Genomic DNA, 26,231 nt, shown 5'->3' with positions numbered 1-26,231 from the left:
AAGTTTGGCCTCTCCCCCCGCCACCATCATGGCTGCCCAGCAGCGCTACCAGCTCCTGTACCTCCGCCAGCCCGACTACTTCTACTTCCACACCCTTAAGCCCTCCATCCTCCGGACCCGCCGCCTGATTCAGACCCTGATCAACGCCGACAACGTCGATGAAGTCTCCATCGTTGACAACGCCACCACCGCCGCCGCCATCGTCCTCCAGCACACCACTTGGTCGTTTTTCTCCTCCCTTTTTCAGGCCGGTGACGCTGTCCTCATCCTCCACTACGCCTACGGCGCCGTGAAGAAGTCCGTACAGGCCTACATTTCGCGTGCTGGTGGCCACGTGATCGAGGTTCATCTTCCCTTCCCTGTTAAATCTAGTTCTGAGATTGTTTGTGAATTTCAAAAGGCCCTTCAAATGGGAAAAGCAAATGGTAGGAAAATTAGGTTGGCCATCATTGATCATATTACTTCTATGCCTTCTGTGATCATACCTGTGAAAGAACTGGTTAGAATGTGTAGAGATGAAGGCGTTGATAGGATCTTTGTTGATGGGGCGCATGCCATTGGAAATGTGGAGATAGATGTGAAGGATATAGGTGCTGACTTTTACACAAGTAACTTGCACAAGTGGATGTTTTGCCCTCCAGCTGTTGCATTTTTGTACTGTAAGATGTGTGATGAATTGTCAGACTTGCACCACCCTGTGGTGTCTCACGAGTATGGTAATGGGCTGGCAATAGAAAGTTCGTGGACTGGGACGAGAGATTACAGCCCACAACTTGTGTTGCCGGAGGTGATGGAATTTGTTAGCAGGTTCGATGGTGGGATTGAGGGGATAATGAGGAGGAATCATGAGACTGTTGTTGAGATGGCCCAAATGTTGGTGGAGGCATGGGGGACAGAGTTGGGGGCACCCCCAGAGATGTGCTCGAGTATGGCTATGGTGGGAATGCCTGCTTGTTTGGGCATCACGAGCAGTTCAGATGCATTAAAGTTAAGAAAGCATTTGAGGGAGTGTTTTAATGTTGAAGTGCCAATTTACTATAGGGCATCAGTGGAGGGGGAGGTTGACCCAACAACTGGGTATGCGAGAATTTCTCATCAGGTGTACAATGTAGTTGAGGATTACTATAGGCTTAGGGATGCTGTGAACAAGTTAGTGAAAGATGGAGTTACTTGTGCTCTTTTCTACAAATAGGAAGGTACTCATTTTCTCTTGCTCTTTCTACCATTAGATACAGTTAATTATTATTAATTGCTTCAATGAACAACATATCTTCTTGATTTGTTTAATTTTCTGAAGCTTGTTCTTCTAAATGCTTGAGGTTTGTCTACTTTCTAATTTCCTTGTCTTTCATTTATGGTAAGTGGTAATTATTCACTATATTATGCCAGATTAGCAATTATTGCAGCTATTGGTAGCTTATAGTGCTATTTTACTTTTCTTGGGAGTACTTGACATTTTATTAGTCAACATTCAATTATTGTCTCTAAAACACCGTTGGATTACTTGGGCCATGACCATGCGTTCAGAATTGTATGGACATAATTTCGTAATCTAGATCACAATACACATGCTAATGTATCTTACCATCTCTACCATGTCATCTCACTTCAAATTTGATAAATTTCATTTTCTAATGCCAAAGTCTTTCATTAAAGGTTAGTGATTTAGTTATTGACGTCTAGGTTTCTTCTGTATAAAGATGAGTTAAACATCATTATGCAGCTATTGTCATGCTATTAGCTCAATGTTTATGAACAATGGTCATTAATTCATAAAGTGTGTGAAAACTTTCCTAGTAGAAACAACTCAGCTGAAATTTTTAGGTGAAAAATGGAAGGAAATATCGTGGACATTTAGGAAAAGGAATGGATAGATATGTGGACCCATAGGATGCAGTTGTTTAGATAGTGGAGCTCTAGGGGCTGGGAAGGGGATTAAAAGTCCCTAAGACTGCTGCTTATGCATTTTCGTCGCAATTGCCTGAGAGAACAGTGAATTATGCGCTATATTCTAGATCAAATGACAGAATTAAGACCACTTTAAGTAGTGAAGGGAGGAACAAAAGTTGAAAGAAAGATAAGATAAGATAATGAGAGGTCGGGCGTAGAGAGTAGACAGCTTAGTATGCAGTGTTTGCTCAAATCATTATAAAGTACCCTATTGACCTATTCTCTCATTTGGCTTTAGCTAAACTCGTTTTGGGTAGGAATTTCCTACTCTTGAATCCTAAGCTATAATCAAGTACCTAAAAATATCCTATCTGTTCCAAATTGTTCCAGCTCATCTTACCATTATTCTCAGCTGTAATCAACTCAGTGGAGCCCCCTATTCTATGTCATGTTTGATGCTTGTAAGAAATAAAAGCATATGCTAGCTCTGGAAAGAAAATCTACATGGCAGGAACTCAACGGTTTAATCAACAGTGTATTCTTTTATTTTGTAACATTCTGTGACATAATTAACTGAGATATGACCTTCTTATAGCATTGTGATAGTGGGAGTGATGTGAATGAGATGTTAGTAATGCATTTACTGTAATAATACCATTATAACTATTTTAGAAGTGCTAGCACCAGTGCGCCATGTTATGGGACTTTATCAGCCACCATAATATAAGATCCTTGAATAATTTGGTTAAGTCTGGTAAAACCTATCCTTAGATGGTTATCATTTGCCATTTTATTTGATATCTGATGTGCTCATTTTTGTGATTATGATCAAGAGAAGTTAAAAGCTAGAAGCTTCAAATATTGAAGTTGTTTGTGTGGTGGTAACAGGGGGTTCTTTTGCCAGCCCAAATTGAGAGGGAGTCAGAGAACAATGGAGCTAATTATGAGTGGTGGAGTGGATATAATTATTCTTTTCTGATTTACCCTTGCAATAGATGTGAGGTGGTACGGATCAAATTTAGCATGAATATGATTGCGTCCACTTCAAGTAGAAACAAACTATGGCAATTGACTTGCAACAAATATTAACTTGATTGTGGTATAACCAAAACTTGGAAAAAATGAAAAGATTTGGGAATTAGTTTTTTTCATTTTTGATAGAGCAATCATTTTAAGAAAGAGAAAGGACAGAAGTAGAATTAGGCAAGAGTACTAATATTCTGATATCAACTTGATGCATGTCTTTTAGGTTTAGGGAAAATTGAAAAACTGATCTAATCACGATTTAAGCTATTGTGTTGTTTGGTTTAGTTGGGAGAAGCTGATTGAAAAAATAATTGTTCTTAAAGTTGATTATTTGGGAGTCAATTACAACTAGACTAACAGAGGAAAAAAACTGAAATTTTCATGGAAATGGTTTTTAGTGAGTGTAGAAGAAGGAAATTGGAAGTCAGATCTTTCATATACATCAGGAATATATCCTTCAAACCTACGACCAACCAATGTTCTATAATAATTTATTTAATGATGCATTCTTTGTATAATCATTATCAGAAAGATAATGTAATTTGTAAACCATATAGAATGCTAAAAGGTTGTGAATCTCTCCCCTAATCATAAAGGAAACTCTAGGTTGTGAATAATGTGTTCTGGCTGCCACAAATGATTAATTATTCAGTTTTAATTTATGGGGTGTTTGCACTCCGAAACGCTTTTCCTCTCTTTTTATTCAACAGCAGCAATGATTTTGTGCCTCTCTCACACAATGATGTTTACTGTGTGTCTGGCATGCACTTCCATGAGAGAGATAAACGATACATATGAGAATCGTTGCACCTAGTATTATATAGATTTCGACATGTCTGTGTGCTATATATTTTGGTCTCTTTTGATTTATTTGACATTCTGAATAGCATGACTTGCACCCAATGAAATGTCTGCTCATTAAGAAATGAAGAGAGTGGATAGTTTTGAAAACTTCAAAAACAAATTGTTGGGTTAAACTAAGTGCATTTAAGAAACCCTCACTGAAAGGAACCCATGAGCTCTGAGATCAAAACTGGCAATCCTGCCATGATTATGACCTGCTCTGCACCTCATAAGATTCTAGTCAGTCACATTCTAGGAGGTGCTTTTTGAAATAGAATTTTTTCACGAGAACTGAAAAGTGAGAGTATGGTAAATCTTTATGGTGTTACCCTTAAAAAGTATTGACTGGAAATTATGATGTCACATTATTAGTTTAGTCGGGAGCCTTAGTTTGGGGCATTTCGAAGAGGTATCAGAGCAATACGTTTAGGATATAGGAGTTACGAGATATGTTCCAGATGAGAAATGTACTTCACCATTTGTAGAGCAATATACACATATTTTCCCCTCTTTCTGGAGATGTCTGCATCAAGTCAATGGGCGCTGAATCACATGATCTGTAAATAATCTATTTATCCCCCAAGTATGTCAAAAGATCAGACAAGCCTTCATAAAAGAGAAAGTATCAACTGTTTCCTGCCAAACCAGGGAAGAGTATCTGCTGTTAGTGGCTTTTTGTTAAAATCTCTTGTGGACTTTCTGTTCAAGCAATTAGTGCAGAGAACTCGATGACATTAGAAAAATAAAATGTCAATAATATGTATAATGATTCTTTCTAATACAAGTTGAATAATTATTTGGCTGTTTCCCATTAAATGAACCTCTCGTCTCTTATTACTGAGGCAATGATATGCCTTTGCGTAAGTGTGTTTTTCTTTTGCATAATCTTCTCTTTTATTTAGTATTGAACGCAATTATTCAATCAGAAACTGCTCTTCTATCACCTGACTCCAGCTTTGAAATCTGTCCTTTATAATGCCCTTACTTTTTCATCTGATGACCTAAGCCAAAGGTAACTCTTCCTCAGCACAAATTTTCAAGTTAAATCATGTGGTGAGACAAAGTACAAACTACTGTATGGTCATGTGTTTAAATTCGGTTACTCTGTTTCTGTTAAAGAACAAATCAATAAGTTCTTTGTCAGTTTTGTGTATTGATTTGTCAAAAATTGAAAAGTTACTTGATGTTTAGCTACTTGTGTTTATATAAAACAAAGTTATCAGCTACTTTTGGGCTTCTGTTCTTCCCCCCTCCCCCCCTTTTTTTTTCTTTTGAAAAAAATACTTACGAAGCAAAATTCATAATTTCAAATTCCTTTTCTAAAATGAACCTTATAACTCAACTCCATTAACCTCTTTCTTTTATGGGAAACAAACCTTGTAAATAAAATGATTGCAGAAGAAACTGCTATTTGCACATGTTTATGGTGCTAATTCATGTATTTACTGGCCAAGAAAATGTGTACATCAAATGAGAAGATATGGTGTATATTAACTATTCTTTAAGCTGTGCATTTTGGTGTCTTTGTGAGGGTATTATTTTATTTTTGTTCTGATGATTTTCAAAAATCTGGAGACTGCTTTATATGAGAACTACTTGCTTTTGATCTGCTTTCATATAATCTTCTACACGAATTTTATTTCTTCTCCGATTAACATACTATATTCATTTATTTTTGCACCTCCAATTGTCCGAGATCTTTGATAGCGAGTAAAGTAATGCACATGCTATTCAAATGCAATTGACTTCACAGGGAAAAAGATGCCTGACTTCATTGTTTTCCTACTTGACAGCTTATGGGGGACATTACTCTATATACTTCTCCACAAAGCAAGAGCAGTGTCTAGCTTCAATGCTTATTATCCATGAGCAATGCCGACCTTTGAACTTAGAAAATGTGGAAGGCAAGGATATCATGATATCCTTACTGTCATAGCATTTCCGTGTAGAACTCCCTGAAGAAATAATGTTAGCTTGCAGGTTAGGGTCATGAGTAGAGGTCTCTGCCGTGAACAAATGGCTTGAACAATTTATGTATTGGTTCTTTTGCTCATGTCTTTGTATATGTTCAGCTGGACATCAATTATGATTTGCATGAAGTTCTCAGCAAATTCAAGCACCAATTTTCTGGCTTAATATACACTTCATACATTGTCTATGTTCTTACACTGTTTATACTAGTAAGTATGGCATATGCCCATTGATAGCTAGAAATGCGTTTCATAGAATCAGCATAAGTACCTGATATGCTTGTAAACCCGAGCATTTCAACATTCAAATGCTTTATATAGGCACAATGTGGGGAGGCACGAGCATTCCCGATCAGACGCTGTTGACGTGAGAAAGAGCTTATGCGGAAGTTCTCAGGCAAACCTCTGTAATTTGTTGTACCTGTATGTACTGCTCGCAGAACTTTGAATAGTAGTTAAAAATGTAATCAACCTTTGATGTTTGAACAATAACATGCATCTTAGTGTTTTTTCTTTTTCTTCTTCTTCTATTTTTTTTTTTTCCTAATTTGACCGGTAAAAAAGAACTATTGACATAATAAAAATATTTAAATTTATCGATGCTCACTACGTGAATACTTATATAGAATTATGAACCACTGAATCAGCATAAACAAAATCATTAAAAGGTGAAACACTCGATATATTTGAAATTTTACTCCAAATGCAACAATCATCTCAGGTTGCCATGATAATTAGTACTTGGTGATATATATATATATATATATTTGGTTTATCAGGTAAGGTGTAGATTATTTTTCTGGTGATATATATATATATATATATATATTTTTGGTTTATTGGGTAAGGTGTAGATTATTTTTCATACATTATAAGTTCTTAATATTAAAAGGTGTTTTCTAGTCTTAATTTTAAAGATAATATGTCATCCCCCCACCCACCTCCAGGACCCAAACCCCACCGCCAAAAAAAACAACGAAGAAATTAAACTTTGACTGGAGGGAGAGAGAGAACGCAATATGGTGTGTTCCTTAAATTGGCGAAAGCAAAAGGCGAAGCGAAATATGATTGGATTTGGATTTTGGGGCGAATGGGTGACGGCGCAACGACGTGGCTGCCCCCTTCCACCTCCCCCTACTCGTTGAATATCTTCCATCCAATTTCTCTCTCTACACAGTGCTCACCCAACCCACCCCTTTTCTCTCTGCACATTTCATAAACAAAATCATTTGTAATACCTCTTTCATTTCTCTTTTTATCACTTTTTTCCTTGCACAAACATTCACCCTCAGTTTCCGCATATGCAAATACGACCTTCCTTCCCTTCACTTCTTGTTTCTTGCTGGAGTTTTTTTTTTTTTTTTTTTTTTTTTTTTTTTTATTTGTAATACCTCTTTCATTTCTCTTTTTATCACTTTTTTCCTTGCACAAACATTCACCCTCAGTTTCCGCATATGCAAATACGACCTTCCTTCCCTTCACTTCTTGTTTCTTGCTGGAGTTTTTTTTTTTTTTTTTTTTTTTTTTTTTTTTTTTTTTTTTTTTTTTTTTTTTTTTTTTTTTTTTTTTTTTTTTTTTTTTTTTTTTTTTTTTTTTTTTTTTTTTTTTTTAAATTTTTGGTCTTTCTTGAGGAACCCTTTTGCTAATTGCTGAGCCCAGATCGGCTGAAGGCGACGATTTCGATATTGGTAACAATCTGCTGTCTTCTACCACTTCAATCATGTTATTGTCGTTTTTAGGGTTTGTAGGTTTTGTTAGTTCCAGACTCGATGATTTTGAAATTTTTTGGCTGTTGTATTCGCTCTTTGTTTATGAACTCTCTATCTCTCTCTCTTTCTTGGCTATAGCGCGTTGCAAGTACTCTAGGGGTATGAAATTGTGATTCTCATTTTTCCTGATGTTTGAAGATTGTGTTTTGCTTAAGTTATAATTGTAGTAACTGCTTCCTAATCAACTGCAAGGTTACTGTTCCGAAGTTACACGTTCAATAATTTTCGGTGGTTGTGCTTCAAAGTCCGTGCTTGTGATTTTTTATATTCCGTTTTCTCTACTCTTTTGGTGTACTTGATTGTCTGCCCGTTCCTATGTAGGGCATTGGAGTGGTTATTACTTGAGGTGTGTATGCAGAAATTGGAGATAATACCTGTTTATAGTTGGACAGGTGCAGATTTTGCATCTGACAGAATATCTCTGTACTCTATTGCCCTCTGAGGAGGTCCTTTTGCTTGATGCATTTCTCCTCTAGAATTACACCTATGTTTAGCCCCTAAGCTGTAGAAAGTTAATCTTAGATGATTTTACAATTTAGATAAAAGGTTTAGGAATGTCGAAATTTTTAGGTTAAATTGATTGTTAATTGGGGTCAGTGGAGTTGATTGTGGCATGCTATAGATACTTCGAAATCACATTTCTTGCCATTCAATTCATCCATGTTTAGTACTGTTTTCTGATGATTGTCCCATTAAACAGTGACCTAATGATGGCTGAGAAGAAAGTTATAGTCATTTGTCAGTCAGGTGGTAAATTTGAGACCAGTGCCGATGGTATACTTTCTTATGAAGGTGGTGATGCCCATGCTATGGAAGTTGATAACAAAATGAAGTTTAAGGATTTCAAGTTGGAGGTAGCAGAGATGTTTAATTGCAATCTTGCTACCATGTCGATCAAATACTTTCTTCCAGGGAACAAGAAGACCCTTATCAGCATCTCCAATGACAAAGATCTCAAACGCATGATCAAATTTCATAGCGACTCTGACACTGCAGAGATTTATGTTGTGATGGAAGAAATTGTTGCCCCTGAAGCGTCCTACATGCCGGGCAGTAGGTAGTCCTTTTACTATCAAATATCCTGGAAATTTTGTGCACTGTGCATGAAAATGTTGGTATTCTATCTTGCAGGTCAAGTAGGACATCTTTGTCTGAAGCTGCCGTTCCCCTTAATGCTTCCCAAACTATGATGAACAATGCTGTGGATGATATAAGTGAGCCTGGTCTTCTGCTTGATGCCACTTTTGATATGGTCAGTGATGCCAACCATGACGAGGCGCAAACTGATGTACCAACTGAGATTTCTGTACCTACTGAAATGCCTATGCCAATTTCTTTTGTTGGTTCCTACAGTGAAAAGCATGCTAAAGTCGCAGAGAAGTGGCAGGACAATATTACTGGTGTGGGCCAAAGGTTCAATAGTGTACATGAATTTCGCGAGGCATTGCGCAAATATGCCATTGCACATCAGTTTGCTTTTAAGTACAAGAAGAATGATAGTGATCGTGTAACTGTAAAATGCAAATCAGAGGGCTGTCCTTGGAGAATTCACGCATCAAGGTTGTCGACCACCCCACTGATTTGCATTAAGAAAATGACTCCAACACATACATGTGAAGGTTCCATGGGAACAAATGGTTATAAGGCAACAAGAAGTTGGGTTGCTAGTATCATCAAGGAAAAACTTTCAGTTTTCCCAAACTATAAGCCGAAGGACATTGTCAATGACATCAAACAGCAATATGGAATCCAGCTAAACTACTTTCAGGCTTGGCGGGGCAAAGAGATCGCCAAGGAGCAGCTTCAGGGTTCTTATAAAGAGGCATATAGTCAGTTACCATTTTTCTGTGAGAAGATAATGGAAACAAATCCAGGAAGTCTAGCTACATTCACTACTAAAGAAGACTCAAGCTTTCATCGCCTCTTTGTTTCCTTTCATGCTTCTTTATATGGCTTTGAACATGGCTGCCGTCCTTTGCTTTTTCTGGATAGCATATTTTTGAAGTCAAAATACCAAGGATCTCTGTTGGCTGCTACAGCTGCTGATGGGGACGATGGATTCTTCCCTGTTGCTTTTGCTGTTGTAGACACAGAATCTGATGAAAACTGGCGATGGTTTCTACAACAACTAAAAACTGCTCTGTCAAATTGTCATGGATTAACTTTTGTTGCTGATAGAGAAAAGGGATTGAGAGAGTCAATTGCTGGAATTTTTCAGAATGAGGATGTTCACCATGGTTTCTGCCTGCGCTATCTGTCTGAGCAGTTTCTTAGAGATTTGAAGGGAAAATTTTCTCATGAAGTGAAGCGTCTTATGGTTGAGGATTTTTTCAGTGCTGCTCATGCCCCTACGCCTGAAGGTTTTCATAGATGTGTCGAAAGCATTAAAAATATTTCAGTCCAAGCACATAATTGGATCATGCAAAGCGAGCCCGTTCACTGGGCAAATGCATTCTTCCAGGGTGCACGATATAACCATATGACGTCAAATTTTGGGGAGCTGTTCTACAACTGGGTACGCGATGCACATGAATTGCCCATAACGCAGATGGTTGATGCGATACGGAATAAAATTATGGAACTAATTTATTCTCGCCGTTCAGAATCTATTGATTGGCTGAGAAGGTTGACTCCCTCGATGGAAGACAGACTAGAGAAGGAAAGTGCTAAAGTTAGTACACTTCAGGTATTAATATCAGCTGGTAACAGATTTGAGGTTCGTGGAGAGACTGTTGAAGTTGTTGATGTTGATAACTGTGATTGTAGTTGTAAGGGTTGGCAGCTTACTGGATTGCCTTGTTCTCATGCAATTGCTGTCATTGGTTGTCTTGGCCGAGACCCACATGATTATTGTTCCAGATACTTCACAACTGAGAGTTACAGAACAACATATTCTCAGTCAGTACATCCTATTTCAAATGTAAATGGCCCTTTTCAGAAGGGCACTTCTCAGCTTGCAGTAACTGTAACCCCTCCCCCAACTCGTCGTCCACCTGGACGGCCTACTACTAAAAAAACTGGCTCACAAGATGTGGGAAAACGGCAATTCCTATGCAGTAGATGCAAGGGTACTGGCCACAACAAGTCGAATTGTAAAGAGCTTTTGTTGGAGTGTTAGGCTTGTAAGTAGATGTTTCTGGCAGAGCTAGTTTAGATTCTATTTACTGTCTTTGGACATGCAATAACCAACACATCCTTGCTAACCTCAATAAGAGGACAGGAAGCAGTTCGGTGCAACTACATTTTCTATGCTGTTGTTCTCAAAATTAATGCATATGTATGATCTGTGTAGTTTGGTGTCATCTAAGGTTTATCGTAATCCTTTGTAGTTAAGTTGACATACATTCTAGCTGTTATCTGTTTTACTTGCTGAAACTTAGGTCAGTCTGCTGAGTGTTTCATGTAAGTGAATTTGAAAATTTAGTTGTGTTCATCATTTTGACCAATTACTTTCATGTAAATGATATTGAGAAAAACTTTAGGAACTAGAATATATTGGCCGCTAGCAATTATTGAAAGACTACTTTCATAATTTCATTAATTCTTATCAATGACTTAGTATTAGTTCCACAGAGATATATATGTTTCATCTATAAATTTAATGATCTGATTCCCTCCAGATGATCTCAAATTGGATTAATGGGTAACTATGTCTATTTTAACAAATCCACTTGTTATAAACAATTGGTAGATATGGATACGCTATTCTTTTCCCCTTGAGTGCAAGAGCAGCTGTAGATTGCCTTCTGATTGAAGGTAATGTTATATTCCTTATTATTTATTAACATAAATTTGTGTCTTGTATATGTGTCGTCTAATGTCAATGCTCTTGTGGATTGGAGGTCTCTGACCGAGTATAATTTGCTTCCTCTTGTACTCTGTTTCTGAAATTCCGTTCAGTCTGGCTTTAGCTAAAGCTGTTAAATGTATATGAATACCTCAGATCACTAGAGAACTCAAACCATCTAGACATGCTTAGATTTTTTTTTTTTTTCACTAGAGGGGGTATGGATATCTTAGCATTAGCTGCTTGTGCCTTGTTTGAGTGGTTTATGGGATATCGATCATTATTGGAAATTTCAGTTGTAGGCCAATTTTGTTTCAACAGGATGGCTACAGATAATTATTATATATAAATCCAAAAAACAAAAGGGGAAGTAGTAATATGGACACCAAAATGCTTTCTTGAACAAAACAGATGCACCATAAAGGTGTAGCTATCAACTGCTAATTTGAGATTAGCGGAATAGTCCAAGTTATTTGGAAGTGTTGGTCCTGGTAAAGTATTCTTGAGCACTCACTGGAGTGCTGTTCAGACTTTTTCTCTTTCAACTGCAGTATGAGTGCAGGTTGGGATGCTTTTTCATGTGACTTACGCAATTTTATCGGGATACATTGTTTTTGGTGTCTGTTTTGGTTTGTGGTTAGGTGATGGATTACTGGTTTTTTAACAGGAAGGCTGCATTGCTTGTTTTATTGAGTAGATACTATAGGTGGGGGACAGACCACCTGATACTAGAGTTGGGAAACCCTGTCATCTTCTTTCCTTGCTGCCAACTCTACATTTTGAGTTCTATTCCTAGGACTCACCTATTCAATCTCTTGCATCGTTCAGTATACAAACCTTCATTCCCCTTATGTTTTGATAAGCTGATGGCGTAGGGAGTCTGTTATTAGTAGTGTGTTTTGATACGTGGTACGGAAGTGCTAGGATATCGGGTTTTTCAGGTCCTCACTTTGAGTTGGAAAGAGCTAGATTTCCCTATGAAATCATGACCATTCCTCAGGTGAGGTTTACTCATTTGGATCACAGGGGTAGTGCGATCTCCCAAGACCCATGGTTAGACGAGCTTATAAGAATTAGAATGACATGGTAATGTTCCCTCTCGTGGCGACCACATGTTCTACCTGTTGAAGTGCACTTGGAAGTGGAAGCTATTCACAGGACATTGTCTTTTTGGTTATTATATATACTTAGTTTCACTTTGTACTCTATTCCACTGTTGCACTTGGGTTGTAGCTAGCATCCCTGCCCCTTGCCGCAGAAACTTGCTTAGTGACACTCAGTTTTGCTTATAATGCTGGCTGGTACTGCGGTTGTTGGTACCCTTGGTGCAAGACATATAATCCCACACCAACCATAGCTACTTATACTATTATCTTCGACTTTGGCTTTCACGGGAATTTTCTAACTGTGTGTGTAAGAGTAAATTGTAGGAAAACAATCCTCTGCGTTGTCAAAATAACGTCATCTCATCTTTGTGGATGCTGAGAACATTAATAAGATAGTAAGAAAACTTTGAGACTTCTATGAACTTCTTCCATGGCCTACTTATCCACGTGCCAATTAAGCTTGTTAATGAATAGGGTATTACCCTATACATACTTAAAAAATAACTTTAAATCCATACCCATACCTTATTCGATGGGTAAAAGACTCTGCCCTACCCTAGACTCATGAAATTAAAATAATGGGTATAAATAGTGTTTAATCTCTAAAATTCCTATGGGCATTGATATTGTCTAAAGTCAAAAATGTTCATTTATTCATTAATTTAAAAATATTGCATTAATTAAATTTTAGTAAATCAATCAAATAAATGTATTTGATATTTTAAAAAATTAAAAAAGTATACAATCGTTTCATTACATATTTTATTTATATTAATTATGTATTTAAATTTTGACCAAATATGCTAGAGTTTTTTATGTTGATTTCGTAATTGCTTAAATTATGATCAAATTAGCAAAACTTAACTTGACATTCGGGAAATAAAAAAATACGAATTAACCTAATTTAGTTAAATTTGACTAATACATGAAATAAATAAATTTTGTTTGAATTCAAAGTATTAAAGATTCATCAAATCAAAGCTGAATGCAAATACAAATTCAAATGATACTTAAGAGATCTAAATGAAAGTTCGATATATTATACTTTATTTTATTTATTTTTATCAACTCTTACGTCTTTATTTTTACTTTGAACTTGTCTCGATTTCATAATAAATTAATATTCTTGATCCATTATTTGGATAAATTTAAAATTCTTATTAAAGATTTTAATAATATCGGTTCGTCATTTGGATATAATCAAATTTATTATTTAAATTTCTCAATTTGCACCTATTGAACTTTAAGTAATTAGTTTTAATTTATCGATCAACGGGTTATGAAAATTCACTAATAAGTTAAATTAGTAACATACATTGTTTGACTTGAATGTAAACTTAAAATTTAAGAAATTATAATCTTTTAAACATATTGCAAAAAAAAAACAAATAGATCTAAAGTGAGTAAGACCCAAACTCTACCCAATTTTTTTGGTATAATTTGAGTAAGACCTTATGCATCTTTTATAGAATAGGATATGAAAAAATTGTTACGAGTATTTGTTGGATTTAAGTTCATAGTCTTCTAAAATTAATTATAATTATAAATAAATTCTCATTGATAGAAAAATTATAAATACCCTAAATTGTTGACAAAGATGGAGATTTGGATCTTGATTTGTTTGTAATTGTTAGTGCGGAAAGATGTTAAGAGAAGCAGCAGAAAGAATGGAGTGAAGATGGTCTATTAGTATTATCCCTCCCACACACCAAAGAAAGAAGAATCCATCTGGCGGATCGGCAGAATGAGAGGTTCTACCACTAAACACTGGTGGGGCAAATCATCCTCACCCCACCAAGACCCTCTGCCACACAACTTCGTCGTGTGACAAGAAAGCATGACTATGTGTACACTTGTTGAGAAGAAAGATTCAGTTGAAGTATATAGGAACTGCAAGCTCGGCAAAACAATAGAACTAGATGTGATGACGTTCTTGGCTCAACACAGGGAATAGTCCAGCATTCCTTTCGCAAGATCCATGAGTATCCAAGATTGATAGTTCCTCAAGAAAAAAGTAGTCTACCTGGAATGGGAATAAGAGCTCCAAAGCATTAAAGCATGCATTTCTATGATTGTCATAGCATGATGAAGTATATATTAGATTTGTCCCTGTCCGATCACCTCAACAGAAAAGGCAAAGAGAACCAACAGTTTTGCTGGAAGATTTCACAGATAAAGGAAAACAGAAGATGAACTAACCTGTACAAAGGTTGCGCTTCAGATTCCCCATCATCCTATCTCAACACTTATGTGCCAAGGATGCTAGCTCCATCCACATTAACTGTGGAGCTTGTAATACACAAAAGTGTGCCGTAGTTTAACAAGTTTCTTGGCCCAAAGGACTTGATAAATGGCTCTATACTGGAAAAGAGAATGAATCTATCATCTTTTCCCCAGGCCCTCTTCAAGAATGCAACTCACATTGTCTTGAATGCTAAATATTTCACTACCAGATTTTCTGCCCACCATTTCCTTTCTTGCAATAGAACCTATTAGCAATGCATGCGTGGAAGCATCTGGGACCCAACCCTTTTCCAACATTAAATCCAGCAAGTGGCTTGCCTCACTTCTGTATCCTTCTCTCCAGAGGCTATCAATTAGTACACTATACATAGTTGAATCAAGAATTTCAGGCATGGAGACAAGCTTGTCAATCGAAGGAAAAATCAAGTGCATTTGAGAATACTTAGCCAAACAAGACAACAAGCAACCTAATGTTTCTGAATCAGGAATTAGGTCCTCACGCAGCATTAAATTGAAAACAAAAACGCAATCTCCTATGTGATCCAAAGCACTCATGCACTGAATGAGAATGCAGTAAGTTTCCGCATCAAGAGCACAGCCAATTACTATCATTTGTGCAAGCATCATCCAGAGATAATTTTCCTGGCCCAACCTAGATAGACCTCTCAAGATATTGTTGTAACTGGCACCTAAAGAAGCTACCACATCAGTGGAGTATGCCAATGATAACAATTTGATGGCTCTATTAACCTCTCCACTTGCACAGATTTTCTCAATCAACATATTGAAGGAGGTCAATTGAAGAGTACAACCTTTATCACACATATAGCAAAACACTTTAGCAGCATCTTGAATGTTTCCCCTCTGACAAAGACATTCAACAAACTCAGCATAAGAGACAGAATCCAAAACCCAATATTTCGATTTAATATGGCCAAACAAATATAAAGCATCTGCAACTTTTCCCGTTTTACAGTTCCCAAGAATAAGAGCAGAGTAAGTAGCAGAGTCAGGTACGAAAGAAGAAATAACCATCCTACAGACATACTCCGACGCTTTGTTGATCACCAAGTTCTCACAGAGAAATCTGATAAGGATATTCCAAGAACTAGCATCAATTATACTCCTCCCAAGCATATCACGGAACATATCTTTTGCCAAGATAAAATTGCCACTGTTGCAATATGATGCAAGAATTGAGTTATGAAGACAAGTATCCATGAGATTTCTCTCTTCCAGTAAGTTCCGGGCTTCAGTGATTTTATTTAATTTACAAAGACCATTTATTATATCTACGTACACTTGATGATCAGGCAACAAGCTACTGTCAGTCATCTCTTTAAAAAGTTTGATCGCATCATCCATTTGGAGATGCTCACACAAACATCTTATCATAGCCCCATAAGTGACAGAATCTGGAGCTATATTAGAAGCTCTCATCAGTTTAAACAACCTTGAACCAATCTCTAGATTCTGCAGACCACAAAATATAGGTATTATACGAGTATAAAATCTAGAGTCCAGCTCACACCCGCATTCAAACATCTCCTGCAATATGCCAATCGACTGTTCCACTCTATTCCTTGCAGCAAGACCACTTATGAGGATCTCAAAAGTCCTGATATTGGGATTACACCCTTTCTTGTCCATTCTTCTGTACTGATCTATAGCTGTATCAACTCTCCCAGATTCAAACAGAGCCTCCAACAGGTAATTGAGGGTGTCGATATCCGGACAAATTCCAGCTTTCACCATTTCTTTATACACAAACAGCACATCCTTAAAATCTCTCTTTTCTTCCACAAGTGCACTCATCAATGCATTAATTATGCCTATAGAAGGCTTAAAACTACTTGAGTTCATAACATAAAGAACCCTCAAGGCTTCACTAAGCCTGTGATTACCAACAAATGAATCAATCAAAGCCAAAAGAGACTTATCAAAACCACGGCATTTCTCCCTTACCATTTCATGACAAAAACCCTCCATCTCCTCCACATTTCCGGCCATGCCCAGCTTCAGAATCATCATGTGATATGTATCTGCTGTGTGGTTGAATGTTTTCTGAAGGGAAGCCCATTTGAATAGCTTCACTGAGGAGTTCAAATCAGAGGTTCTCTCCAATACAGAGACTAAGCTATCGGGATGAAGCCTATTCTTTAAAAACTGAATCTTTGCTTCAAATTCAGCGGAATTCGATTGGCTTTGCTCGGATTCTTGGGTGGACTGCAAGTTAATTGCACATGATATCGAAGAAAGATGGGCATTCAGACAAGCCCAGTTAGGGATTCTCCTGGACAGCGTCAAAGATGAAAGTTTTATAGCCATTGGAGGTGCTGAGAACTAATCTCTTCTATATACGGACATAAGTATACAAGGATTTCTACAGGAATTCAGCTTTTACGTTTCCTTGTAGCCGAGAAAGAGGGTTTAGAGAAAAATAATCCGTGTTTAATATTTATCCCGAAAACCGAAAATGAACTGTAATATGCTACCGGGATGGTCGGTAACTAAAATAACTGATGAGATGTACATTTATACATAAAGTTTCGAGGAAAATACTATAGTTAGATTCAATTAATACGTTTAGTAATAGAGTGTGTTTGATATATATTTAGATTAATTATACTTAGATTCTTCTAAAAATATAAAATTATATTTTTCTCAAAAAAAATAAAATAAAATAAAATTATACTTACATCTCCTTCAAAAATTTATTATTTATCTTTAACCCCCTGTTGTTAAGATTTAAATGAAAATATTGACGTTAGCAATTTTCAATTTTACTATTCATTTTAACATTCTAATGTAATAATTTTGTACTTATAAAATAAAATATAATAATTTAACCTCACCTCATATTTATATATTTATCTCTTTATAAAATACAAGAATATATATATGAGAATATTAAAAGAGGGGCAAAATTTAAATTTTATATAAATTCTTTTGCTTATGTTAGCATTTTTCATCAAAACGTTAATGAAAGGGGATCAAGTGTAAAAACAGAATTTTTAAAAAACGTGTAAGTGTAATTTCAAAAAAAATATAAGTTTACATATTCGAAGGAGTTGTAAATATAATTAACTTAATCCTCAACCGAAATAGTTTCTATTTATATTTCATCTTCCATTTGCCACAATGAACTATAACAGAGTACTTCTACTACAATAATAATGGAGAAGAAAGAAAAAAATGTTCTATTAGAGGCATTATCATAACAAAATATATGATATGGGAATGGGAGTGTGTGTATACTAATAGAAAAGTTTTGAGACATGTGAGAAATGTTATGGTCTATGACGACGACGACTACTACTACTCTCTTGTAGCATTAAGTTACAAATATTTTTCTTTTGCAGTCACCTAATTGGCTTCTTTATCCAAATTAAAATTGCAGTCCAAACGATGAAATTAAGTTCTAATACAATCACCAAAAGGTTGCTTTATATTTTTATGCAATAAGTATTTTGTTGGAGTTTGGTTTAGTTCAAACCATCTATTTATTGCAATTTGTAAAAATCGGAAAAATTTTCACCAAATACAACCAGCAAATAATATTTGATTCATATAATTAAACATTCATCTTCGAAAGTCCAATGTTCATTGTTATATTATGTGAAAGAAAACGAAATATAATTTGAATTTGTTCTAAACGGTCATTACCTGTCCTTCAAACACACTCTTTTCTTCTTTATGTTCATCTTTTTCTCATAACTCAATATTGTCTTAACATGCCACTGACAAGTGTTACAAAAAGGATGAAGTCTGATGGCTATGTATTGATATTGTCAAAACCCATTAAGAAGTACCCAACGATTTTATTATCATCCCACGCGGGCTCTCTGAATATTTCCCTCGGACAAGCTTGCTTGCTGCCCTTGATTTTTTTTATATTTAAATTGACTAAATATTACACAAATAAGAAAGATGCAGCCGTAGAAGAAGATAGTAATTAGATAGTTAACTGGATTATCGAGATTCATACTCGTTTCAACTTTCCCAGACTCATATGAACAATTCCAGAGCCTTCAATCAAAGTCCAACAACCCCAGAGTTTATATGGATAACATCCATAGAAAATCAACCCTTACAAACGGAAGTAGCAAACATCAGACAGACAAACTGGCGTGCGGAAGTATCTTCCCAGAAAAACATATTAATTTCAATCAGTTTAATATTGATGTTCGAACACAAAAGGAGTTGCCGTAGGCAAAAGCAATAGCACTGGTATTAACCTTTAAAACTAGATTGCAACATGGAACTTTAACAAATAGAGTTCCGCTCAACATGAGCATCTCAAAGGTTAGAATCTTAGCTACATAGTCTAATGAGTCGTCAAGAGAAAGCATAAAATATTATAGCTGAATACACTCATCTTCATTTACATATAACTAGAATTAGAATTTCAAGTTTACCTGATCCATCATCTCGTTTCATTCCATGATAGCAACATAGATCGGAACTATCTGAACAGTGCAGAAAAGACACAAAGTGCTTGATCTTGAAGCCCCTTCGTAGTCTCATAATGAAAAAACAGATCCAAGCCAGATAAATTTGTGATTCACCGTGCAGAACAGATCACAGCCAGAAAAATTTTCCAAGTTGAACAAAGTGGCATAATACTAGAATGTTCTAGATAATATTTTGCTGTGTCTGGCTTGGTTGATACTAAATTCTTCTCTTTCTATTCAAGGTTCGACCTGTCCACTGGGTTACTGCAGTCATCCATTTCCAGTTTTTGTAAACCACATCTTAATTCAAGTGACGAATTTACCAGAGCTCTCTTCATCCCAGACCTTGACACAGTTTTCAATCCCTCACGATTCCTAAATCTGTGAGCTCCAAGCCAAACAAGATGAACATGTATATATTATCTTGCGGAACAGCGCATAAAGTTATCCCCTCAGGTTTTCTTCAATAATAGTGTCACGAAGATCCATAGGCAATTAAGTATGTTCCCAACATACTTTCGCGAAAATTTTAATCATCACGCTCTCTATCAGAAATTCAGATGTCAAACTGAGAAAAGCAACTATACTCACCCCAAATGCTTCTAAAATATTTATCTAGAAATTGCCACTGGAAACCAATTTCAATATTCCACGCTATACCCGGCATATCTGACTACTCATCGAATGCATTCCTCATAAAAGGTGTATACGCCGTATATAGAAGATCACACTAACAGGTAACTAACAAATATACAGTCTGGGCGGCTTATCGAACCCCAATTAATCTCTCGGCTTATCAAAGTTTTCTTAAAGGAGAACTACAACAAGAAACTAAAATACCTACGACTTTATCATCCCAGGCTGCTTACTCTGCAGCCTATAATTCAAAGGGAAGAGTGGGGCATATATAACCAATCCCTGATGCAAACCAATTCACATCGCATGCAGCAAAATATCACAAACTTCTACCCCTCTCTCCTCCCATAAAATGATTTTTTATGAGCTTAAGTAGCAGCAGCCAACCCTGGATCAGGGTTGATCTCTGCAATTGTAACCTTAATTGGTTGCCATCCTGACTGATAATTACAGATAATCCACTTTTTCATGTTAATTACCATGTGTAAAATCTGGAGAATTTCACCCAAAGAAATCTCTTTTAAGCACATCTTTTTCACAATTGTAGCTGCCTCATACCTAAACAACACATGAAGAAGATTAAGAAACATGATAGATTTGATTGTGAAAAATAGATCATCATTCAGCAAATTATACAAGAAAAAGGAATATCAACACCCTAGACAACAAATGACATACCTGCATTGAGTATCCAGTATTGCAGATCGTCCAGCAGAGGATGAAAGAAATCTCTGGATTTCATCCCATGTCGATTTTGAGTACTGCTTTATATTACCAGCCAAGGGGTTCACGCACTGCCACAGTTTCTCATTTTTCCCAACATACATCTGCAGGTTACCTAACTGCTGCTGTACTACCAACTGCTGTTCAACAGCATATGCTAAAGCTTTCTTAACATCAGTACTACGATGCCTGGGATCCCCATATTTAATGCAATCAGTAATATTTTCCTCAGTAGGCACAATCTTCTCATTTTTAAGGGTGTTGAGAGCAAGTAGAATGATCCCAATAAGACCTTGTACATATTCAGGAGGTTTCGGACATCCTGGTGTTGCAGACACGCTATTAACAGCAATGGTGGCAGTTCCAACTGCAGAAGACAATTGTGGTGGAATCTCTTGACTACCATGGAAGAATCTGCTGGTCTGTGCTTCTTGATAAAAGGGTTTCTTTTGTGCATTATATCCTTTTTGGGGAATGCTAAAGCTAACGCGATTTGAAGACTCAATAGAGTTTTGCCTTTTCTCTCCTCCATTTCGTGGTTGGGGAGCAGGAGAGCTGCGATCTTGTCTGGGGTACTCAGAAATATTTAAATTGCCAATATCAGGTACATATGTTGAAGGACCTGAGGTAAAGTTGGGAGAATCAGGCCTATGAGGCATTACAGCAGGAGGACGCCAAAGCTGATTGGTTGATGAAGAACTAACTGGCAGCAATGTTGGTTCAACAGAGTGACCATTTGCCCTTACTGACTGAGAATAGTGAATGTGATGAGAGCCATGAGGGTGACTAGTATTGGTCCACGTAGAATCAATATTACCAGGAGCATAAGTGAATCCTGATCCAGTAGTTGCAACTTTTGGGTTATAATTACTAGTTAATTCCTGGGGATCATTGAATGGCTTAGGGTATCCATATGCCGGTGGACGGAAGTTGCCATTGTTATAATCTTCTTCAGATCCAACCATGGCGTTTGAGGTTCTTGGCATGCTAGGCTGAGTGAAATTTCTACGGGTTTGTTTCCCCTTATATTTTAGGTCAGTTCCTCTCCCCATATTTGAAAATTTCTGATTTCCCAAATGGAAACTTTCATGAAAAGAATCCACAGGTTGGGTTGTGTGAATGGATTCTGTAACCTGTGAGTCAGTGCCTGAAGAATACCCATAACCATTATTTGCAAACTGGGTATACTCAACATTTGTAAGTGGTGGCCCTCCAGCTGATAGACTTGTCCACAGCCACACACTCTTTGCAGCAGCAAGAAGTGGTGCAGAAGCTTTTTGCGGTTGTGCTAGAAGAATATTATATCGACGCATGCGCAGTTGGTGGAGAGCATTTGAGAAATCTCGGTCTCCAGATATCAATAAATAATTGGCAGGGGCAGGATTGTCAACCGCCCAAAACAACATGTCCACCAGAATCTTCTTGTCACTGGCATCTTTCACACCTGATCATATAAAATTCCATGATTATGTTGTATTCCACAAGGTGAACACTAATAAAAAAATATATTTTGTACAATCATGCTCCAGGAAGCAAACAAGCCTTGTGCAGTAACTAATTTTGACAAGAAAAGTTCAATATACCAACCATTACTTTCAATCTTGCATCACATGAAAGAGCCAACAGCAACATTCACACAGACCTATTGCCAATAATTTTACAATGTTATCATTAATAGCAAGTCAGCACTGCCCAATTGCACCAATACTTGGAAATGTAACCAAGTATCTAATGCCCATGATACATGATACATACGCACTTTTGTAGGCACACAACCATGTGTTGGCTGGTGGAAAAGTATTAACAATTATGAGAAAAATTTAGGCATGCTACCTGTACAGATTGCTGCAAGAACATCCTTGGAAAGTATTCCAAGGCATGGAACAATTTTTACTAGTTTTCTTTTATCCCGAATTCTTCTTTATTTCTTCCAAAAAATCCAACTGTAAGCATTGTAATAATATGTTTACAGGAAAAACCATCAAATGAATGCTTAAAGAGATGAAAATGCATCAGAACCGCACTTTCAGAGTCTCAATCTACTTCATTCCTTGAGAAAAAAAGAATGAATATCTTATGAAATATCGGGGGGTTTGTTCTGCCAATAACATGATACAAACTGAATTTAAGACATTTCTCTTTCAATCACATTGGCACAGGGCACAACAACAACAACAACAAGACTTATTAGATCGGAGAACTCGTGAAAGCAATCAGGAGTGCTCTAGCTGTCAATCAGCCGGAAATCCATCACAACCACATAAATCACAGTTAAGAACACAAGATCGAACCAATCTACCAAAACGTTAAGTTAAAAGACTTCCAAAAAGGCCACCAAATTTAACTCTTCTCTCTCAACTCAGTCGCCGACCTACCAAGCACCAAAATCTAACCACCGAAAAAACAAAAATTTACAATTAGCTAGACAAAGATACAGAACTATCACGAAATAAGCCAATCAACTCGATCCAACAAATCTGAGCAACATCAGTGTGAGGCTTACCAGCAGGGACGTGATTAAGGGCGACGCCGGTGCTGTTAAGCGCGTGCTGAACGGCGGCAGAGATCCTAGTGGTGTCACCGTACGCGGAGATGGAAACGGGGCCACAGTAATTCATCTTGATTAAGGCGGAGCTAATATTCTGCGCAATGGTGTGGGGATCGCACGTTTTCGGCACGTGACAGTTCTCGATGTCCCACCACACCGATGTCTTCGCCCTGACGTACTGCTCCTCGGCGGCCTCCGGTACTTGCTGAGACTGCGGCCCGCCTCCCCCCATCACCCCAGCCAGATTAGAATTCATTGACTGACTATGCAATAATCAACTCGTGAGTAGCAGTTGGAGCGAGGTTGGGTTTGCGGTGGCCGGAAAAGGCGCAGGATAGCATTGGAAAAAGGGGATTTATGGTTTGGGTTTGGGGGTTAGTGGAGCAGTTGTGTTATTTTGCTTATTTATATAGTATAGATATAATATATACATATATATATATATGGTACGCAGTGTGTGAAGGAAGAAGACTAAATAGAGAGACTTAGCAAAGAGCGCGTGGTGGTGGACCTTGACGTGGATCTTGGGTTTTATGTTATACGCGGAAATTAATTTACCCCCACTGCGTGCGTCGTCATTAGGACTTACGACCGCAGTTGGTCGTTGCCCCACGCAGGCTCGTCAATGTGTAGGGTATTTTATATTTAAAATTCATATTTATATTTTATTTAATGGGTAAAAGATTTTATTTTATCTTAAATATTTGAAATTAAATGAGTGTGTATAAATAGGGTCTAATATTCTAAAATGTTCATAGATATGAGTAATGACTTAATACCTTAAAATATCCATAAATATATTATTTAAGCACAAAGATATTTATTTATTCATTAATTTAAAATTATTGCAATTAATTAATTTTTAGTAAATCAATTGACTAAATGTATTTAAATTTAAAAAAATTTAAAAAGTATACAATCATTTCATTACATATTTTATTTATATTAATTACGTATTTAAAAATTTTGACCAAAATATCTAAAACTTTTCATATTGATTCCGTAATTACTTAAATCATGATCAAATTAAGCAAAATTTAACTTGACATTTAGAAAATAAAAAAAAAGGAATTAACTTAATTTAGTTAAATTTGACTAATACATGGAATAAATAAATTTTGTTTGAATTCAAATTATTAAAAATTCATCAAATTAATCAAAGGTGAATGCGAATGCAAATTCAAATGATACCTAAGAGATCTAAATGAAAGTTAGATATATTATCTTTAATCTTATTTATTTTTATCAATTCTTACGTCTTCATTTTTATTGTGAACTTGTCGCGATCTCATAATAAATTAACATTATTAGTCCATTATTTTGATAAATTTAAGATTTTTATTTAAAATTTTAATAATATCAATCCATCATTTGAATAAAATCAAGTTTATTATTTAAATGTCTCAAATTGCATCTATTTAAATTTAATTAATTAATTTTAGCTTATGAAAATCCACTAATAAGTTAATTTGGTAACATACATTGTTTGACTTGAATGTTAATTTTAAAGTTGAGTACCTATAATCTTTTAAACATATTGTTAAAAAATAAAATAAACAAAACAAAAAACAATTGGGTATTAGATAAGACCATACGGGTATTTTATAGAGCAAGGTATTGATAGGATATGAAAAAATTGTCATAAGTATTTATTAGGAGTGAGTGGGTAGGGCGATAGCCGCCCATTGACAGGCCTAGCTCCAAAGACAAGGTTTGGGTATCTATATTCTATATTATCCACGTCGTTTCAACATGTATATAATAAATTTCTTATATTTTAAAATATATTATGAATATGAGTAAAATATATAAATCACAACATTACATTAATAAAAGAAAAAAAAATAATTTATAAATTAGGGAAAAAAAAATTTGTTCCATTAACTTTGTTCCCGATTAATTTTAGTACACTGACTTTCGTTGTTATCACATTTTGACCAATAATTTACAGAAATTGGTCAATTAAGCACGGCGGCGAACGGAAATTGGATTTTTTGCCGGAAAATAGCATGTGCACGGCGCATGCTCTTTAATTTGGGGATTTTTAATTCTATGTGGCACTATAATGTTACATGGCACTTGAGGTGACAATTTTTTGAGGGAAAAATGTTAGTTTTCCCTCCCAAAACCAATTACCAACTAATAAAAAGGGGAAAATAATCTCCATTGAGGGATGGGTCTCTCATCACCACCATTTTAGTAGCAAAAATTTTAGATTTCACACAATAATAGAGTGAAATCGTAAAAGGGGAGAGAAATTATGGCTGAAGAATTTAGGGAGTTCTGCTTTTGAAGAATTTGACTGAGAAGAGTCACGTGTTTTGCACGTGACTTATAATTTAACAAGATGTACACGTCATTGTCTACGTGGAAATACACGTGACTATACTGGTTGCTTTTTCACCATGGCCTTGCCAAGTCAGCAATTTCCAGTGGAAATATTTAAATTAGCCGGAAAATTGACAATAAAATTCTAATTTGTATTTAATTGACCCATTTTCTGTAAATTATTGGTCAAAATATGATAACAACGAAAGTTAGTGTACTAAAATTAATCGTGGACAAAGTTAATGGACCAAAAAAAATTTTTCCGTATAAATTAATATAAAATTTTGAAAAGTTGAGTTGGTTATTTATCATGTAGGGCATTTTTACTTCACAAAAAAAAATAGTGCGACGGTGTCATTGAACACCATTCCTAATTGTGGACGATCTTTTCTTTTATATTAGTATAGATATTAAGGAAGAGCATCCTTTGATGTCTTTTTCTTTTTTGGTATATTTTTTTATCTTTAATTTAATTTTTTAAGATTTTCATCTAACATCTCACCTCTATTATCTTCTAATAGTTATTTCCATTTTTTTAATCACCAATTTTTACAAATTTAATATTAATTTATTATTTCATATATATTTTATTAAATAATAAAAAATTATAATTATTTAATTTTAAATAGTACACATATACAGCGTGCCGCAAATTACTTGTTTGCATTATTACATTTCCTTATTTTAAGTGTTTATTATGAAAAAAATGTATTTTGTTTTATAATTTTTATTTTTGAATTGCTTATTAAGTTCATTCAAATAAAAAATTATTAATAACTTCCTATCAACTTCTATAACTTACTCGTAAAATTATAAACATTAAGTTTTTTTTTTTAACACTTCAACCTCTTTTTACTTATGCTTTTTCCCTTTTGCTCTCCTTAATGTCCCATTTGATGTCTTAGTT

At 35.9% G+C, this 26,231-nt stretch overlaps 4 protein-coding genes and 1 long non-coding RNA gene across 6 annotated transcripts in view; 2 read left to right on the top strand and 3 right to left on the bottom strand.

The window, feature by feature from the left end:
* LOC105169003 (probable L-cysteine desulfhydrase, chloroplastic) overlaps window positions 1-5,917 on the top strand; it is a 6,442-nt gene extending 525 nt beyond the window's left edge. The window contains exons 2-3 of the mRNA XM_011089252.2: window positions 16-1,196; window positions 5,553-5,917. Of these exons, the coding sequence (XP_011087554.1) occupies window positions 16-1,192 (1,177 nt within the window). The 3' untranslated portion in view covers window positions 1,193-1,196; window positions 5,553-5,917. The remainder of the gene's footprint in view (window positions 1-15; window positions 1,197-5,552) is intronic.
* LOC110012442 lies at window positions 6,824-7,270 on the bottom strand. The gene is made up of 2 exons (XR_002287620.1): window positions 7,121-7,270; window positions 6,824-6,967 (listed from the first exon to the last, which is right to left on the bottom strand). It is a non-coding gene; the product is annotated as an uncharacterized LOC110012442 (long non-coding RNA).
* LOC105169002 lies at window positions 7,283-10,800 on the top strand. Of its 2 annotated transcripts, XM_011089250.2 has the most exons (3): window positions 7,283-7,417; window positions 8,199-8,555; window positions 8,630-10,800. In XM_011089250.2, the coding sequence occupies exons 2-3, from the start codon at window positions 8,206-8,208 to the stop codon at window positions 10,614-10,616; spliced, it is 2,337 nt and encodes a 778-aa protein (XP_011087552.1). In that variant the 5' UTR covers window positions 7,283-7,417; window positions 8,199-8,205; the 3' UTR covers window positions 10,617-10,800. The 2 variants fall into 2 exon arrangements, with proteins under 2 accessions (XP_011087552.1, XP_011087553.1); XM_011089251.2 differs by lacking the exon at window positions 7,283-7,417 and having other exon boundaries at window positions 8,410-8,551.
* LOC105169001 (pentatricopeptide repeat-containing protein At5g64320, mitochondrial-like) lies at window positions 14,060-17,138 on the bottom strand. The gene is made up of 2 exons (XM_011089249.2): window positions 14,591-17,138; window positions 14,060-14,414 (listed from the first exon to the last, which is right to left on the bottom strand). The coding sequence occupies exon 1, from the start codon at window positions 16,961-16,963 to the stop codon at window positions 14,774-14,776; it is 2,190 nt and encodes a 729-aa protein (XP_011087551.1). The 5' UTR covers window positions 16,964-17,138; the 3' UTR covers window positions 14,060-14,414; window positions 14,591-14,773.
* On the bottom strand, window positions 18,795-23,417 carry LOC105169000. Its single transcript, XM_011089247.2, has 3 exons — window positions 22,952-23,417; window positions 20,404-21,892; window positions 18,795-20,283 (listed from the first exon to the last, which is right to left on the bottom strand). Exons 1-3 carry the CDS (start codon window positions 23,250-23,252, stop codon window positions 20,094-20,096), a joined length of 1,980 nt encoding a protein of 659 aa, XP_011087549.1. The 5' UTR covers window positions 23,253-23,417; the 3' UTR covers window positions 18,795-20,093.

Source organism: Sesamum indicum, linkage group LG8, assembly GCF_000512975.1.
Source record: "Sesamum indicum cultivar Zhongzhi No. 13 linkage group LG8, S_indicum_v1.0, whole genome shotgun sequence".
NCBI lineage: Eukaryota > Viridiplantae > Streptophyta > Magnoliopsida > Lamiales > Pedaliaceae > Sesamum > Sesamum indicum.
This window is presented reverse-complemented; position numbering and strand designations above follow the sequence as displayed.

Excerpts from the sequence above, each read along its gene's own strand:
- LOC105169002 (XM_011089250.2), top strand. The coding sequence starts at position 8,206 with ATGATGGCTGAGAAGAAAGTTATAGTCATTTGTCAGTCAGGTGGTAAA. Across the intron at positions 8,556-8,629 it reads TCCTACATGCCGGGCAGTAG|GTCAAGTAGGACATCTTTGT; the intron begins GTAGTCCTTTTA and ends TCTATCTTGCAG.
- LOC105169001 (XM_011089249.2), bottom strand. The coding sequence starts at position 16,963 with ATGGCTATAAAACTTTCATCTTTGACGCTGTCCAGGAGAATCCCTAAC.
- LOC105169000 (XM_011089247.2), bottom strand. The coding sequence starts at position 23,252 with ATGAATTCTAATCTGGCTGGGGTGATGGGGGGAGGCGGGCCGCAGTCT. Across the intron at positions 21,893-22,951 it reads CCTTAATCACGTCCCTGCTG|GTGTGAAAGATGCCAGTGAC; the intron begins GTAAGCCTCACA and ends TTATATGATCAG. Across the intron at positions 20,284-20,403 it reads ATACTGGATACTCAATGCAG|GTATGAGGCAGCTACAATTG; the intron begins GTATGTCATTTG and ends TGTGTTGTTTAG.